At 40.4% G+C, this 16,349-nt stretch overlaps 1 protein-coding gene across 1 annotated transcript; it reads left to right on the forward strand.

Annotated features, from left to right (window-relative positions):
• Positions 1–11,530, forward strand: LOC118100274 (sodium-dependent neutral amino acid transporter B(0)AT2). The gene is made up of 12 exons (XM_035145186.2): positions 1–668; positions 1,751–1,970; positions 2,614–2,771; positions 4,185–4,305; positions 4,423–4,598; positions 5,939–6,049; positions 6,144–6,385; positions 6,582–6,765; positions 6,869–7,070; positions 7,626–7,785; positions 7,881–8,043; positions 9,019–11,530. Exons 2-12 carry the CDS (start codon positions 1,751–1,753, stop codon positions 9,265–9,267), a joined length of 1,986 nt encoding a protein of 661 aa, XP_035001077.1. The 5' UTR covers positions 1–668; the 3' UTR covers positions 9,268–11,530.
• The last annotated feature ends 4,819 nt before the right edge of the window (positions 11,531–16,349 follow it).

The following is a 16,349-nucleotide window of genomic DNA, read 5'->3' on the forward strand; positions in this document are numbered from 1 at the left end:
TGGCAAAATAAAACGGCCTAAGTCACACTGTTGACATAGGCCATTATTCTACAGGGGTAGAATCCCATGATCTGTTCAAGTGAGGATGTAGGCGGTTTTACCAGAGGTGGCCAGCATCATGAGGAGAGGATTTAGGCCAAAAAAAATCATTTCTGTCAAAAAAATGACTGAGGCCATTATTTTAGGAAGGTGACGATATACAGTCAATGGGTTCAACTGCAGATTCCCAGGGTCTTAACGATAAACAGAAAGGTATTCATAGCTGCAGGATGCTGCTGCGTCTGTATTGTCCCGCAGCACTTGAACGCAGCCGGGTGGTTGCATCACGCGGAAGCAGAGGCTGAGTCTCTGAGCCAATCAGGAGAGAGGATCATCTGGCGGATTCATCGTTCATCGTATTCTTCGGTTCTGTTTAAATTATATATATTGTAATGGTTTAAAGTTAACGTGGGAGTTTAGGTTTTTTTTGGTTTAATTTGATGAATAGAAACTGAAGAATAACTCCGGTGGTTGACAACCGACAACACGGTGAAGGTACAGACCGCGGCTGCACGTGCTCGTCTCCTCCTGTGAAGAATAACCGACAGAACCGCCGGAGCCGCTCCGCGCCTTCTGCCGCCTCCGGTGCCTCCTCCGCGGCTTTGTCCGCCACATTCTCTGGTGCTAAGGTCAGTGTGTGTGTTTGTGTTGTGTGTTTTCCCTGTGTGAGTCCAGTCACACACGTTGTGGCTCAGTGGTGTGTTACACTTCACATGTTTTCATTTGTTATCACTATGTAGATTATATTATTGATGAGAAATATAGATTATAATAAAGTATGACGGGACACGTGTCGTCTAGTTTGGGATTATTTTACCCCAGTTGACCAGAACCAGAGTGTATTTGAACACCTGTTGTGGTAACAGGATGTTTGTGTGATTGTTTATCAGGATAAAGCTAATGCTAGTTAGCTAGTCCTGTAACTCACTACTACAGCTGAGGTGGACACATCAGCAACACCTCTTGTTGTATCAGTATATAAATCAAAAACAATATCAATTATTATCACAATATATTTTCATTGATAAAAAGGAGTGGAAAATAATACAATATAATAAATATCCGTCTTTAAACCTAAAATAAATACTAATGTGACATTTATTGTGGTGACATTTTAATCATGATATACATTTTGGTCATGTCCCCCATTCCTATGATGTACAATGTTTTACTCCAACAGCACCACAACAACAGCCTAAAAAAAATCACCATATATTTGAATGAACACCTCTCTAAAACATTTTCTACAAAAACATGCAAACTTTGGCAGCACCACTGCACTGAGGCGCAATCCTCCACAGGTCCACAAGCGACTCTGCTCCTCTGATGTTTTCTAATCATCACACTTAGAACTGATCTTTATAAAAACCTGCTGAATTCATATTTATGTTCAAAGTTAAAACACTACCTCATTATCTGCGAAATCAGGGCTCCGGATCGTTCCGTTCCTTTTAACCCTGATGTCCTGACTGTGCGCGTCACGTTACATCTCATGTTGTGTAGCAGGTTTAAAACATGTGTCTCTCAAAATCTAGAGCGAATCAAACAAACACAAAGTAAACGTCAGTCCCGTTTGTGTCCTAACAACGTCTGACCAGTGATGGTGTTTGTTGTTAAAGTTTAAAGTGAGCGCAGGTCAGCGGGGGAGTGAGGAGGAGTCAGACTCTGACAGGAGACTCTCTGACAGGTGCATAAAATCTTCCTGTTTCAGATGGAGAAGCAGCCTCTGCCAACTGATGACGACGTGACAGGAACCACAGAGTCAGATGTCAATGGCTACGCTGGTGAGGAGAGCGAGCAGGCCTTATCGGAGCCTCCCGCTCGAGCCGGATGGAACAGTAAAATAGAGTACTTCCTGGCCCAGGTGGGATTCAGCGTCGGTCTCGGCAACGTCTGGAGGTTTCCTTATTTGTGCCACCAGAATGGAGGAGGTGAGACCCCATTGTTGCTGCCCATGTTAAATCCGGTTCCAACTATTTGAACACACATGTTGTTGGTGCAGAATATACTGTATGTACTCACATGGGAGATGGGGAGGTCGCTGTCACAGGATCTGCATGTGATCAGAGAGACTATGAATATACTGTATGTGCGTTACAGTGCATGTCCATGCATGAAATCCTAAATGTAAGCCTCCACATCTGAGCAGTTGGATGTTTAAACTATCTGTATACAACATATAACACTACTGCTCTGTAGTCACATTTTCCAGAGTTAGGTTTATATATCTGTTTATATCTGTAATGTTTTTTTTCCAGCTTTTTGGTTCCTACTTCCTCAATAGGAAGTTGTTTTATGTTAAAAATGAAAAATAAGCTTGCAGCCAGTTTGTCTTCGGTTGTCATATGAGATTTATATAAAAATATATGTAAAAACCTGTAAGAACTGCATTATTGACCCTGCAGGATGGATAAGGCCTATTTTCAACAGAACTAATATTACAGGCAGGAGTAACCAGAATGATAAATCTGCTGCTGTGGGACAGAAATATACAGACGAGCACAAGCATCTGCTTCTCCTTTTTGCAATTTTTGCTCATTTGCCAACTGAACCCTGTTCACCTTTTCTCCTCAGGAGCTTTTCTCCTGCTGTACGTGCTGCTGATGATGGTTGTGGGCATTCCCCTGTTCTTCCTGGAGCTGGCGGCCGGTCAGGCCATCCGACAGGGCAGCATCGGAGTGTGGAAGTACATCTCCCCCAGGCTCGCAGGGATCGGCTATTCCAGCTGTGTGGTAAGATAAGTTTTGATATATGTTCAACCCACCCACTAAAACTCTTAGACTGTTCAATATATAGTGTTGCATGCATTCCAATAGTTATTTTTGTGTTGTACACTTTTGCTAAATTAGAAAGTTTCCTTTGGATAAACACATTTGTCAACATCTGGAAAAGCACAATAGTTGAGTTGTAGTTTAGTTATATGAGTAATATGTGCCTGGCAATAGAGCAATGGTATATTTCTCAAATAAAAACAGACTGACAAATCCTATTAGAAATATTCTAAAACCTAAAAAGAATTGATAGAAAACGACTTCCTAAAACCTGAGGGGTTATAGAAAAACTTGAAATGAATGAAAACCTTTATTTCTCAGCCTCTGAAGCAGATAGAAACATAAGACAGGGAAACCTTTAAAAGCTCAAACCTTTGACTTCTATTATACCTCACATTGCCTTTGCCTTGGAAATGGGAGATGACAGGAAACATTTTCACTTCAGCTCAATTTATTTTATCGTTATTGATTTTATAATCTTGACCATTAGGGGAAAGTCGTAAAGCACATCCACCTTAATGATCAGGTTGAGCACAGACAGAACAGTGACTCTGTTGACAAGACATCAACCTGAGATCTGCAAACAGCTGTTATCTGTTGTTGCCTCCAGACAGGAACAGATTTAGAACAGCAGAATTCACACACCGTTCACTCAATGTCCACAGTCTCCTATCACATAGCCAGAGATAAGAACTCTTCAGCAAACACACAGAGCTCAGATCAGTGTCCAGAGGCTCGTCTCACTCTATCATTCTCACAGATATCCACATTGATAGAGAGCGCCACTCTGAGTCACCACATTCCAGTAAACACATCAGCAGAACCACATAGACTTGTTATTCAAAGTCATAGGTCACAGGACTGTTTTGACTGCAGGCCGCTTGTATCAGGTGTAATCTGCTACACTTATTTTTAACCTTTTTGTGTGTGTTGTCATAACTTGATTTCCACAAGGCCTCATACTGAACTGAGCCACTATTACAGCAGTGGCTAAAGGTGTTATTTTTTAATGAAGTGTTCCGATTTAGGTGGTCAGAAGTCAAGATCCCTGTGACCCCTCTCAAAACTCAAGATTTCATACACTAATTATGACCAGATTTAATACATACATCTACTTTGATTGAAGTGATGACAGCTTATATCCTAATGGTCAAAGGTCAACTTCATTGTGACACCGAACTGTTCTGCACAAACACTTTTCTGGACATGATTCAACACTGTGACCTGGGAACACAGGGACAAATTGTGAGCTTATTTCCTGCAGGCTGCCATTCTTGTTTGATGTATGGTTAATTGGATTTGAACTGTGGATTTGAAAACAAACTATACTTTTTATTTAATGAACCCGATCATCTTGTTCTCAAATATCCTCAGGTGTGTTTCTTTGTGGCGCTCTACTACAATGTGATCCTCGCATGGAGTATTTTCTATCTTGGGAACTCATTCCAACACCCTTTACCCTGGAGCCAGTGTCCAGAACAGGGGAATGTAACAGGTAAACACTCAACACATGATGACTCAAAACCGACCAGACATGTGCAGTTATGAAATAAAAAATGTATAGCTGCGTGTCACATGTAAGAAATACTCTTTTATTTTATTTTTTAAACAGTAAAAGAATGTGAGAAGAGCTCCCCAACGTCTTACTTCTGGTACCGCAAAGCTCTGGATACTACAGACTCGATTGACGACCCAGCCTCTTTCAACCCTTACATCACCTGCTGCCTTCTGGCGGCCTGGACCATTGTGTGCCTGGGAATGTTCAAGGGTATCAAGAGCTCTGTGAAGGCAAGTGTGCGATGTGTTGTGGCATCTAACTGATGATTGTACAGATATCAAATATATCTGTTTGTTTGTATTTACAGGACAAACCTATATGTGTAATTGAAATAGTGCTGTGGAAGATTATTGGGATAGTTCTGTGAGAAATGTGTAATTGGTTTGCTTTAGTTTTTCTTACCATGACGTTGATGACTTTGAAACCAGCTGAGCAGAAGAGCGAGCATTAACTAAATAGAATATAAAGGGGAGCCCTTACTTACTCCTGCCCTGTGTTGTTATCCTCGGTTTGGTTTAATCCCACTCATGTGTTGGGCTTAGAGTTACTAAATCACTGTGGCTGATGGAATTTCTGGAATGTTTAAGCCTAAGTGTTGTTGACCCAACTTCATACAGCAACTTCCTGTGTGAGTTTTGTTATAATACTGGGTTGTTTGTTTTCCCTAACTAGGTCGTTGGGGTTTTAAAAGTATTAAAAACTGTTAAATCAATTGAACAAAGTCAAGGCTCTTAAGACGCTTTAACACATCTTGATGACAATATTATGAGGTATTGAACTGTGTAGCTTTTTTCCTAGTGTGAATATCCTATTTATTCAAGGACGTGAAAAGTGCATTCATTAATTTAAACCGCAGAACCTGCATGGAGCAGATTGAGCTGAGCAGGAAGTTGGACTCAGGAATAGCGTAGAGCATACAGTCAGTTTCCATGTGCGGATTCCCAATCGTATACCACATGGAGCATAAAGCAACTGAATTTGCAAGGGTCCTGCCTCCCTCTAGTGTCACAGCAGGTGTCGGTGTTCACAACTTCCAAGGGACAATGAGACAAATATAACTTTAAAACATGTTTGGAGCATAAATCATGTTTTGTGTTTAGTTCAACATCTAAGGGGAGGTTTAATCCCACTCTGGCTGACATCAGGTGTTTCACGCAATTACTGACTTAAGCACTTCTCAATTGCAAGGGCCATATGTTCGGTGTGTAACAAGCAGCAGGCTTACACGAGATTAAATGAAACGTCAGTCCTCTCAGAGTATGGGTTGTTAAAGCAGCAAAATTAGTAGGATTCAGCAGGGAACTGTCAAAAAGATGGTTTACATAACTATATGAAATGTAAACGTCATGTCTTTACTGAAGCACAGCTTGCCAAAAAGAAAAAAACAACATGAAATTTATAGAAATTAGTGCAATTCAGTAAATAAATTGTAAGCGGCAGTCCACCCGGCAGTTCCCTTTACCCTAAAGCACCTGTGTGTACATGCAAAACCAAATAGCTGATGTATACTGGGAATACTGGTAATGTTTGTATGTGCTTGTTAATCTAATATTTCTTCCTTGCTTCTTAGGTGATGTACTTTTCCTCCATCTTCCCCTATGTGGTTCTGTTCTGCTTCCTTGTCCGAGGACTCATGTTGGATGGAGCCTCAGAGGGAATCAGCTACATGTTCTATCCCAAGGTAGCTGCAGATGACATGTCTGGTTGAGTTTGTAGAAGTGAAGCAAATGTGCATATTTCCCTGATGCACCCGCTGTTCCTTCTATACCTTTTAGCTGGAAATTTGGGCTGACGTGCAGGTGTGGCGGCAGGCGGCCACACAGGTCTTCTTTGCCCTGGGTCTCGGCTTCGGGTCCATTATCGCCTACTCCTCCTATAATCCAAGGAACAACAACTGCCACCGTGATGCCTTCACTGTCTCCTCTATAAACTTCCTCACATCTGTGCTGGCCACCCTGGTGGTGTTTGCTGTGCTTGGCTTCCGCGCCAAAGGCAATGTCATGAAGTGTGTCGTCAGGTAGGTTTAATTACAGGACAAATATGAGTGTTTGTAATGGACAGTTGCAAACAGTTTTTTGATATAATTTGGAGGATTTGCGCGTGGAAGAAACTGATTTCCATTTAAGTGAATGGGAAAAGTGGTCTCAGACTTTTGTACCCCATTGCGTGTTATTAATTATATATTTATCTGTTTCTTTTTGTCTTGTTCTTAGTAATGTGAAGGAGCTGTCAGAACAGTTTCACAACAGTCATGTGGACGTAAGCCGGATGCCAAGCTTCAACTACTCTGCCCCCAGTTCTGTGAGTCTGGAGGATTACAAGGCCTGGTTTAAACAGCATGGAGATAACATCCCTGGTAATTTAACAGACTGTGACCTGGAATTAGAGATGCAGAAGGTAAAGACTTTTTGGTCTAATGTCAATAAAAAGCACTTAACTACCATTTTTTGTGTTATGTATATTGTATACAAAAACTAAAGCTGGCACTCTTTGTGTTCAGGGCGTAGAGGGCACGGGCCTGGCTTTCATTGCCTTCACAGAGGCCATGTCACTTCTGCCTGGAAGTCCTTTCTGGTCAGCGCTCTTCTTCCTCATGCTGCTCAATTTGGGGCTCAGCACGATGTTTGGCACGATGGAGGGCATCCTCGCTCCCCTCACTGACCGCTTCAAAACTCTGGCCAACAACAAGACCAAATTCACAAGTAAATACCTGTTCCACTCGTTTTGCCTTTTCAGGTGTAGAATCCCAACATATGCAAGCCTCAACACCACATGACATGACATGCTGACAACCGTATGCTTGTCGCAACAACATGCAAAACAAAAGCGATATCTACAAATGTTATTGTGAAATCAGTCTGTCTGTAGAGGAGGGTAAAATTTGATGGGACACCGTCGCTTTGAGACAGAGAGCAAGACAAAGTGTGTTGCGCCAGGCTCTATAATAAAGCAACGTTGCAAAACAGATCCTTTATGTCATTTCTGATCATTATGAAACTGTGATGGGACAAATTGGACAATGGCTCTCAGCCTTGAAAGTTACAGCCAGTGGATCAGTGTCTCGTCACGTGTCATTGAGTTTAACAACAATCCGTAAACATAATTTCCTACCAAGCCACCAGTCAATTAGCTGATTTCTGACACCTTAAAGCAGAATTTGACCTGCCAGGTTATTCAGAAAAAATTATAATGATTGATTGCATATCATCTCTCCTAAAGAAATTATGTTTTACCCTGACATGTCTGTTTGGTTTCAGTTTTCAGCTGCATCATTGGCTTTGTGATTGGCCTGCTCTTCACCCAGCGCAGTGGGAACTACTTTGTGATGATGTTCGATGACTACTCTGCCACTCTGCCCCTCATTATCGTGGTGGTCTTTGAGACCTTCAGTGTGTCTTGGTTATACGGAGCCGATAGGTGAGCTCTATTTTAACACTGTGGGTAAATTCAATCTGTTTTTCAGTTAATCTGTTCACTCAAAACTGAAAGTTGACCACTCTCTGTTTTTGAAGGTTCCTTGACGACATCGAGGTAATGCTGGGCTGGCGTCCCTCTGTGATTTACAAATATCTGTGGAAATACATTTGCCTGTTTGCTATGCTGGGGTTACTGGGAGCCACTGGCATTCGCATGGTCCTCACACGACCGACTTACATGGCATGGAACCGAGAGAAGGTACGGAGAATTGAGTGTTTATGTTTTTGTTGAATCTGAACACACTTTTCTCATCTATCTAAAACATCTTTAGTCTGCACAGCCACAGGACATGTTCATTCTTGAACAAGGCAAACAGCTGCTACACAAACTACAAGTCACAGTAAAACAAGCTGTCTCTTGCTCTCTCCACACCTTCTTCCATAGGGAAATAATTAATGACACTTTTTCTCAGTTCATATTGAATATGTAAAGCAGAGTATTTGTTAGTTCTGGTTGTTTAAAGTGGAAATCTCCAAGATTTCAGTCCTGATGGATTTGGTCACATGTGTGGCAACTACACTGGTAAAACACAAGTCGACTTTTATTACTGTTGGCAGCTACAAGTGTGTGTAATAACTGACCTTTTCCATCATTCTTTGAGGAAACCGATCTGATTTTAAGGCACAGCATGGCAAAGTGAGAGGAGTGGGTTACCTCACTGAGTTGAAGCAGCCTGTTGCTGCAGCTCTTTAGTTCTGCTCCTAACTGTTCATTTCACCCTGCAATATTTCACTCTGAGTCCCTGTCAAACAGTGCAGATAATGACTGGTGTCTTGTTATGATGATGTATCACTGTAGACGATAGTGATAAGCTCTCTGACAAACACATTTTACTATAACCAAATAAAAGTCAATTTGTGTTTTGCTGGTCAGATGCTCTTAATGTGAAGCTGCAGCACAAGGAAATGATCAGTTCACACATCGGCTGACAACAGACGACAATTTAGCGATCTGCGTTCACATGTCAGTTTTAACATTACCTGCAACTTAATACAGCGTTGTTCTGGGACTGTGGCCACAAGTACCTAAGTACAAGTACTTAATTTTGTAAAATTAAAAATATGTATAAAATAAATAGTATATGGCAGTGAGCGACTTAAACATATATTTAAATACAAATCTTTAAGGTTGCTGCTTTAAGTTGTTGTTTAATGAATGTGATTCTTTTCCCAGGCCACCGAGGAGCACCTGCCGTACCCTGACTGGGCTCTGGCTGTTCTGGCCTTACTGATCATATTTGCCATGATGCCCGTGCCAGTCGCCTTGATCCACGCTCTCCTGCAGGAAAGGACAAAGAAAAGATCCAGAGAAGCAGAGAATGGTCAGTACAGCATTGTTAGCACGGACGACAAGTTCGAGACGCCGATGACCGACATGACACAACTGGACCAAAGGAATGGGACCGCTGATTCCTTTTCGTGAATATTGAACTCGTGGGAAATGACCTTCAGCACCCAGTCAAAGATTCAGTGGGCCATTTTCAAGGATGGTTTAATCATATCTCTCTCTTCAGTGCAGATATGACACAGATTTTACACACTATTGCAGTGTGTAAAAGAAAATTCCTTATTTTAATATTTAAAACCTTTTTCTATACTTTTATGAAGTCCACTCGTATACAGATGATTTTATCAATACTGTTGATCCAACAACATTCGTCCATCTTCAAACTGGTTGAAGCAATCACAACCGTTTATCTAAAGTGGGGCAGGTTTCATACCATAACTCTCAGGAGTGTCCAATTAGAGCGCCACTGAATCATGATCATTAACCAATACGGCTGCAGCTGATGTGAAGAGGTGGGATGAATCAGCTATTGAGACAGTATTAAACAAACTGGTTGGTCTATTTTCTCTGAGGGGAGAAACACAAACACCTGTACCCTGTTGTCTGTTTACACATTTCCTGTCACTCTGGTTACATCACTCCGCCTGGAAACTGAAAATGAACTGAGAGATTCCAAACGAGTGTAATATGGAAAATACAGAACAAACCATGTATTGCTGTATGGTAACAAACGGTAGAACTTCCAACAACTGCTGATTTTTAGAGAGTTGTGGTCCAAATGAGCAAAAAACAATCTGCACAAGCCGTAAGATATCACATCCTCTTCCTGCATTTTTATTTTTGTATAAAAGCTTCACTTGTGAATTCATCTGAAATAACCAAAACATTTTAAACCTTTGTAAAAGCTCTCTTGTGTGATGCAGCGTATCACTTGAGAAATTCCTACATCTTACTTTGACAGTGAATGTCCCAGAAACTAAACAGCCAACTTTTGCTCCTCATTTTCTTTCAGACAAAATCACGTGTTACAGTAAACAATGTCCTCCTCCATGTGAACTTTACAGAGCTGTTATGTGCTGTTTTTATTTTTCTATCTTGAACTTTTCCCAGCACAGTAAACTGATGGTAAAAGATGTGTTGCTTTAGATTGTCAGTTATGACTTGGGTTGAGTAACAACAATATAAACGATGGGGCCTTAAATCAAACAGGAAAACTACATTATAATCGAATATAGTAATAATTATAGTTGATTATAGCGTTGCTGTATCCGTGTGTAAGGCAGCATTACGTACAGTGCCCGTAGCACCACACAGATGCTGTTTTTTTGTTGCTGATGAGTGTGAGGAAAAGATTCTGTTAAAGGAAACTGTTATATTATTACTCCACATTTTTCTTCTCAAAGCTCAGAAACCACAAGTACTTTTATTAGCAGATAGTGAGACTGTTACATCAGGATGGCGAATTCAGTTGTGTTGACATTAAACTGTTATTTGGTACAGTGTTAGTTACACAGAATGTTTACAGCTCAACACATTTGAGGCCTGAGTTTCATATTTACTTGTATGTATGCAGATGTACCTACACACGTCATATGGTAACATTCTCTGTTGATATCCAACTTTCATTTCAACTCGGTTTCTGACTTTGTTTCAAAACATTTATTTATTTTAGCGTCACTGTGTCTTCCTTGTATTTAATCACAAAGTTAAGGTTTAAGAAAATGTCTGTGATTTTCGACAGTAGCAGCAAAACACTAGCAGCACTACACTGTTGTAAACATTTTCTTTTCTGAATGGGTGACGGAATACAAACACTGAGCGGAAAACTCACATTTTAATTGTAAATATGTATAAAATACATTGAGTCTCCTCAAGAACAAATGTTTTAGACATTCTGTGGGACCTTATTTGTAAATCAATTTTGCATGAAGCTTTGTTTATTTTTATTTTTTATTTTCTTTCTGGTTTAAGTAGAAACTAAAAGGCCAAACCAGACAAAGTTTTTATACTTTAACTGTTACTGTTTATCAAGTAATTTCAGTGTTTTAAAATGTTGTACAAAATGATTTTTAGACTTCAGTCCTTGATCACTTTAGTCTATTTTTATCAGCCATTTTTCTGAAGTTAAATGTTTTGATAATGTTCGGTGGGTTACGATGAAAATGAATTGACCTTATGAACTTGAATGCTGTTGAATGTATCTGTATCAAGTGCCTTTTAGATTCAATGAGGCCAAATTAACAAATTGTCAAAAACATTCCAGCATCAAATTGTTTCACTTTTCAATCTCGTTTGTAGTTAGTTTGTGTAAAATGAACTTTTGAGAAAATGTAATATAATTCCACTGCTACTGTGTATATAAAATGTCATTTTTTTAAATTAAAAACTTGCAGCATCATATTGTATTTAAACTATCTGTTTTTCAAATGTGGATTTAGCTTGTAATTTATGATTTTAAACTGCTCAGATTGACAATTTTCCTGACTTACTTTTTCAAAAAGGTGGCACTAAATCCAAATGAGTTCTGCGTGTCTGAATTGCAGTTGTGCAAAGGAAACACTTGAGTAACAGTCGGTGTTGCAAATATTTGTGAAATCACAACTGCACTAACTGAAGTAGCTGTAGAAATCAGGCTGGCTTGGGTTTGTAGTTTCAGTTTTCTCTTTGCCTTCTGGTTCAACACATTTACTTTGAAAATGACAGTTTTGTAGTGTTTCTTACAGAGAGTTTTCATTGAAGCATCACAAGCACAGACTCTCTGGACCCACTGGCAACTTTTAAGGAGAAAAAGATCATTTCATTTTTTTTTTTAATCAAGTTCACCACTTTCATCTCCTGCCGTCTGCACACTGGGAAAGTTGTGCAGCAGCAGTATGAGGATTTGCTTTTCTTACTGACGTGTGATTGTACAGGTTGTACCTGAATGTGCCTGATGTGGGGAAACACTTCTAGGTCATCCCTGCTTTGACTGGTGTAGATTTTAGTTTGGGTCTTCGTGTGTTCGTAAGTGCAGGTGGCCTGAGAACGTGCGAGGCTGTGGAAAAGCAGCTGACTTATTGTAGCTCTAGCTTTAAAACACATTTTGACTGTTGGATACAGTGGGCTCTTTGTTTATCCCTCTTATCAATCAGTCCTTGGGAAGTGTGCGTGTCCTTGCAGGGCAGTGCAGACGACAGGTAAATATACTGCCCTCATTGAAAACTGTTTCAAAGCAGCCGACTTAAGAGGATGTTTTACCTTGAGAGTATCCATTAGCGCTGCCGACTGAATGAAGAGCAGAAATATAATTCAATGTTACTAGATACTTTTAATTTCACAATAACATACATTTGATATATTTGTCCAGAGAATCCTCCTGGTTACTGCATTGTTTTATTCTTTTTTTATTCAATGCTTAGATATTTTATTTTATTAATAATTGTTTGAATAACAGTTTTCGGACTTCATATTGAGCACATTCAGCTTTAGACACTTTTTAAAAATCCAGATGAGACTGGAGCAGTACTGTTATGTGTCAGTAGGGAGCTCTGCTGCTGTTGTTTCTCTGCTGAGCACCATCACCTTCACTATTATTTGTTGTGTCATTTTTCTGTTGGATGTCTTTCCTCATTTAACAACTTTTAAAGACCTCAGTACAAACAACCACTGACCTCCAGTAATTTGCTTTTACTTTCCGTTCAAACTACAAATTTACTGTCAAATATTTTAAAGGTGTACAAACAAAATTGCCAAAGCAAAATGTGCACACAGAAGAGTTTTCCTACCCTTTGTCTGGCTGCACAAATCGCTCGTGTAAGTCACTTGGTACTAAGTGTGCGCTCGTGTGGAAGAACACTGGTCCCCTTGGAAATGTAACGTGTCCGGGGAGTTCAGTTGTCTTGGATGCAGTCTCACCTCAGTCAGGTGGAGAGACAGAGAGGACAGGACCAACACCCTGCTGAGAGAAACCCGACATCTTCGCTTCGACCTCAGGTAAACTATATGAATAAGATGCTTTTTAAATGTTACAACTTTGCTTAACAGTGAATGGTTTCAGGGCCAGGTAGGATTTTCCTCATAATTATGAATAGTAATGTTTTGAAAGATGATGGAGGTGATAACTACTTACGCTAGGCTCAGTGAATTTCTGATCCCTCTTGGCAAAGTCTGTTCTTAGAATGTGCGTATATGCTTATTTTCAAAATAAGTCAATTTTAGTACAGATTAGGGGTCTTGTGATATACTTGTATTCAATATAAAATATTGATATGTTATTAATGTAAATAATCCAATGCTTCTTAAATCAGTTTAATTCCTCTCCATCATTTTGCATTAAACATCTGTTCACATGCCAACAGCGGAATATGTCGGTCAAAAGAGACAAAACAAAGTGAAGTTAAAAATTAAAGCGACAGGAAACATTATTATTCTTTAAGTTTTCTGCTGCGTTGCACTGGAGGATGATTTGTAGTGTGAGTGGAAGCAGAAACCAAGTGTTGTTTTCCAGATAAACAAAACGTATTCAGACAAGCCACAAAAGTAGAAGCAGGAACAATTTCAGAGGCTTCATCACTCAGGGTCCTCTGCTGACAACTAGTGGGGAAAATCCACACGGTGAACAAAACCTCGACCCTCCTCCATCATCCTGGAGAGTGGAAAACAGATCAACCCGTTTTCTGTTCTGAAGCTTTTAACACCCTGTTACCTGCTGTATGTGGCCAAAGGAGAATCTCCAGAATCAGTCAGTTTGACAGAACCTCCCCTCGTCTGGAGATAAATAGATCTCAATTTTACTTTGACAAAAATATACATTACATTTCTCTCAAAAGGCAAAATTAAAAAATACAGATTGCTTGTGAAGTTGATAAACAGATGCACATTTCCATAATTTTGAAGTGACTATGGTATAAAACATTACCCACAAACATGATGGTGAAGTGCAGGAAATCATTTGTGAGCATTAAGAGACCAAGTGAACAAGCATTTCTCTCACATCAAAAATACACAGCCCGTAAATTTTGATCGATGAAGAAGAATGTTCACCTTCTGCCTTGGAAAAATTTAATATTCGGAATGAAAGAAGTTGTCTCCATGATTCACAATTATTGTGATAATCATGTAGTGAGAATCTGATGTACGTCAGCCCCCATGCAGGTAATTGTTTTGTTTGTGAAGTAACCTGTATATGATTTATAGGCGTACCCACATGGCAGGCCTGGCAGCTCTGTGTGTGCTGCTGGTGATTCCACTGTGCAGCTCCCAGAGCACCCTGCAGTCTGAGCAGCAGATCAACGGCCATCAGGCCCCGGCAGCTCCTCCTCCTCCAACACACATACAGGACCTTCTTAGAAAAGAAGAAACCACTCACTTAAATTCAAAGCGGACATGTAAGCTTATTCCCCACCCACCCTGCACAGTGTTAATCTTAGAAAGGCAGCACATGCCAAAACAAAGACAGTACAGTAAGTTCATATTGATGAAGGCGGATAACTCCTACTCTGCGTGTCTTTGCCATGTGCTTGCGTCTCCACAGACGGCCATGGAGACAGAGATAATGCCAAAGTGGGCCTGTTCGTCGCTGCGGCCCTGGGAACGTTCACCCTGATGGCGTCTGTTTACTGCATCTACAACAAGTTCTACAGCAAACACCAGTACCTGCACACCCAGCTGAATGACGACCCAGGTACATTCGTGCTTTTCATTAAATCCTTATTGAGTTGGAGGCTCTTTGAGATTCACACTTCCTGGTACGGGCATGACTTTTTTATGACTGTATTCTAAGTAGCTATATGGAAAAAAATTGTTGTGGGTTTTGCTTTTTGTACATGTAAAAAAATACACATGCAGTATTCTATCTGCCTGCACAACAATGAAGAAAATGATCAAGCAGAAAAACTTCATCCTTTGAGAAAATAGGAAATATCTACAGGTGTCAAATAAAGTGTTTCATATCTCTGTCTGCAGATTTATCTACGGACCCCATGGACCCTCCCCCTGTGTTTTTTCACGCCTCTGTTAACTCCAGTGCAGTAGATGTGTGTAGAGCCGGTTACGGCTCGCTCTCAGACACTCCGTCCATCATCTCTGTCCCACCCTGCCTGTCCCCTCCTCCCTCCGCCATGCCCTTCCCTCCCCCCTTCCTCTCCTCTCGCTCTCTGAGAACTATATCGGCCAAGGATCTGGAGAAAGGCTGCATCTGATGTTAAATGCTCAGTGAGAAGTCTGACACGTTTCAGTGACGTAAAGAAGTAGTTACTCTTTCACTGTGCATGTTGCTTGTCATTATCTGAACACATCTGACACAATTTAAAATCTTTGTGGACAAAATCTAGCTTAACATGTTTTTTGTTTTTTTTAAACACATAATCATTTTCACACCTGAAGAGCATGTTTGGAATATTGACTGTAAATAAAGATGGACAATGCCTCTCCACCTCCTCCCAAAATCCAGAAAATGAAGCCAAAATATCCTGCATATGAACGCTGCCATCTTGTGCATTTGGTGCCACAGTCTGTTCAGTAGCTATCAGGAGATGAAGATCCCACCGATACCCAATGTTGACCAATCGCAGGTTAGTCTCTTAGCTGTCAATCATGATGTTTCACCAGTGTGATAAGAACTACCTAAAAAAACTTTCATTAGAAAAATGTATTGTACGTATACTTTTTATTTTGGTCCATGTCCCATCCACTAACATAGAGGAGGTGGGATTTATGACCTGTACTGCAGCCTGCCACCAGGTGGCGATCTAGATGGTCTTGCTTCACTCTTGGGCAGGTGGAATGTTTTTCATCTTTATTTACAGTCCATGGTTTGCACACACTGACTCTTCTGCAGGAAAATACACAAATCGTTTTATTAGAAACCTCCCATTCACCTGATGCACCTACTAAACCTGACACTGTTGTTGTCTGTGACCTCCTGACCTTTAGCCGTCTCGCTACCAACTACAAATCTCCCCTCTACATTTTTATGTGCATCACACCTATATGTGTAAACTGTAGTTATTTCTGTTTGTGTGTTTGTACAGTGACAATAAACTAGATCTTCTCTGCACCTGATACCATTCGTCCTTTTAGCACTGCCACCACAGTTCTGCTCTTTATGAACAATGATCACAGTCCTATAGTCAGATTTATAGATTTTTACTATGTTCCCATGAGCTTCAATGCCAGTTGTAACAAAGGTCTAAAGCAAAACGCATAATTAAAATGAAAATCTTAACAAGGCACATCTA

This window comes from Hippoglossus stenolepis, chromosome 21 (genome assembly GCF_022539355.2).
Source record: "Hippoglossus stenolepis isolate QCI-W04-F060 chromosome 21, HSTE1.2, whole genome shotgun sequence".
Taxonomy (NCBI): Eukaryota; Metazoa; Chordata; class Actinopteri; order Pleuronectiformes; family Pleuronectidae; genus Hippoglossus; species Hippoglossus stenolepis.

What these genes read in the sequence shown, in the direction of transcription:
- LOC118100274 (XM_035145186.2), top strand. Translation starts at nt 1,751, where the DNA reads ATGGAGAAGCAGCCTCTGCCAACTGATGACGACGTGACAGGAACCACA. An exon ending in GTATCAAGAGCTCTGTGAAG is followed by an intron (nt 4,599 to 5,938) that starts GCAAGTGTGCGA and finishes CTTGCTTCTTAG; the next exon opens with GTGATGTACTTTTCCTCCAT. An exon ending in TGGAATTAGAGATGCAGAAG is followed by an intron (nt 6,766 to 6,868) that starts GTAAAGACTTTT and finishes CTTTGTGTTCAG; the next exon opens with GGCGTAGAGGGCACGGGCCT.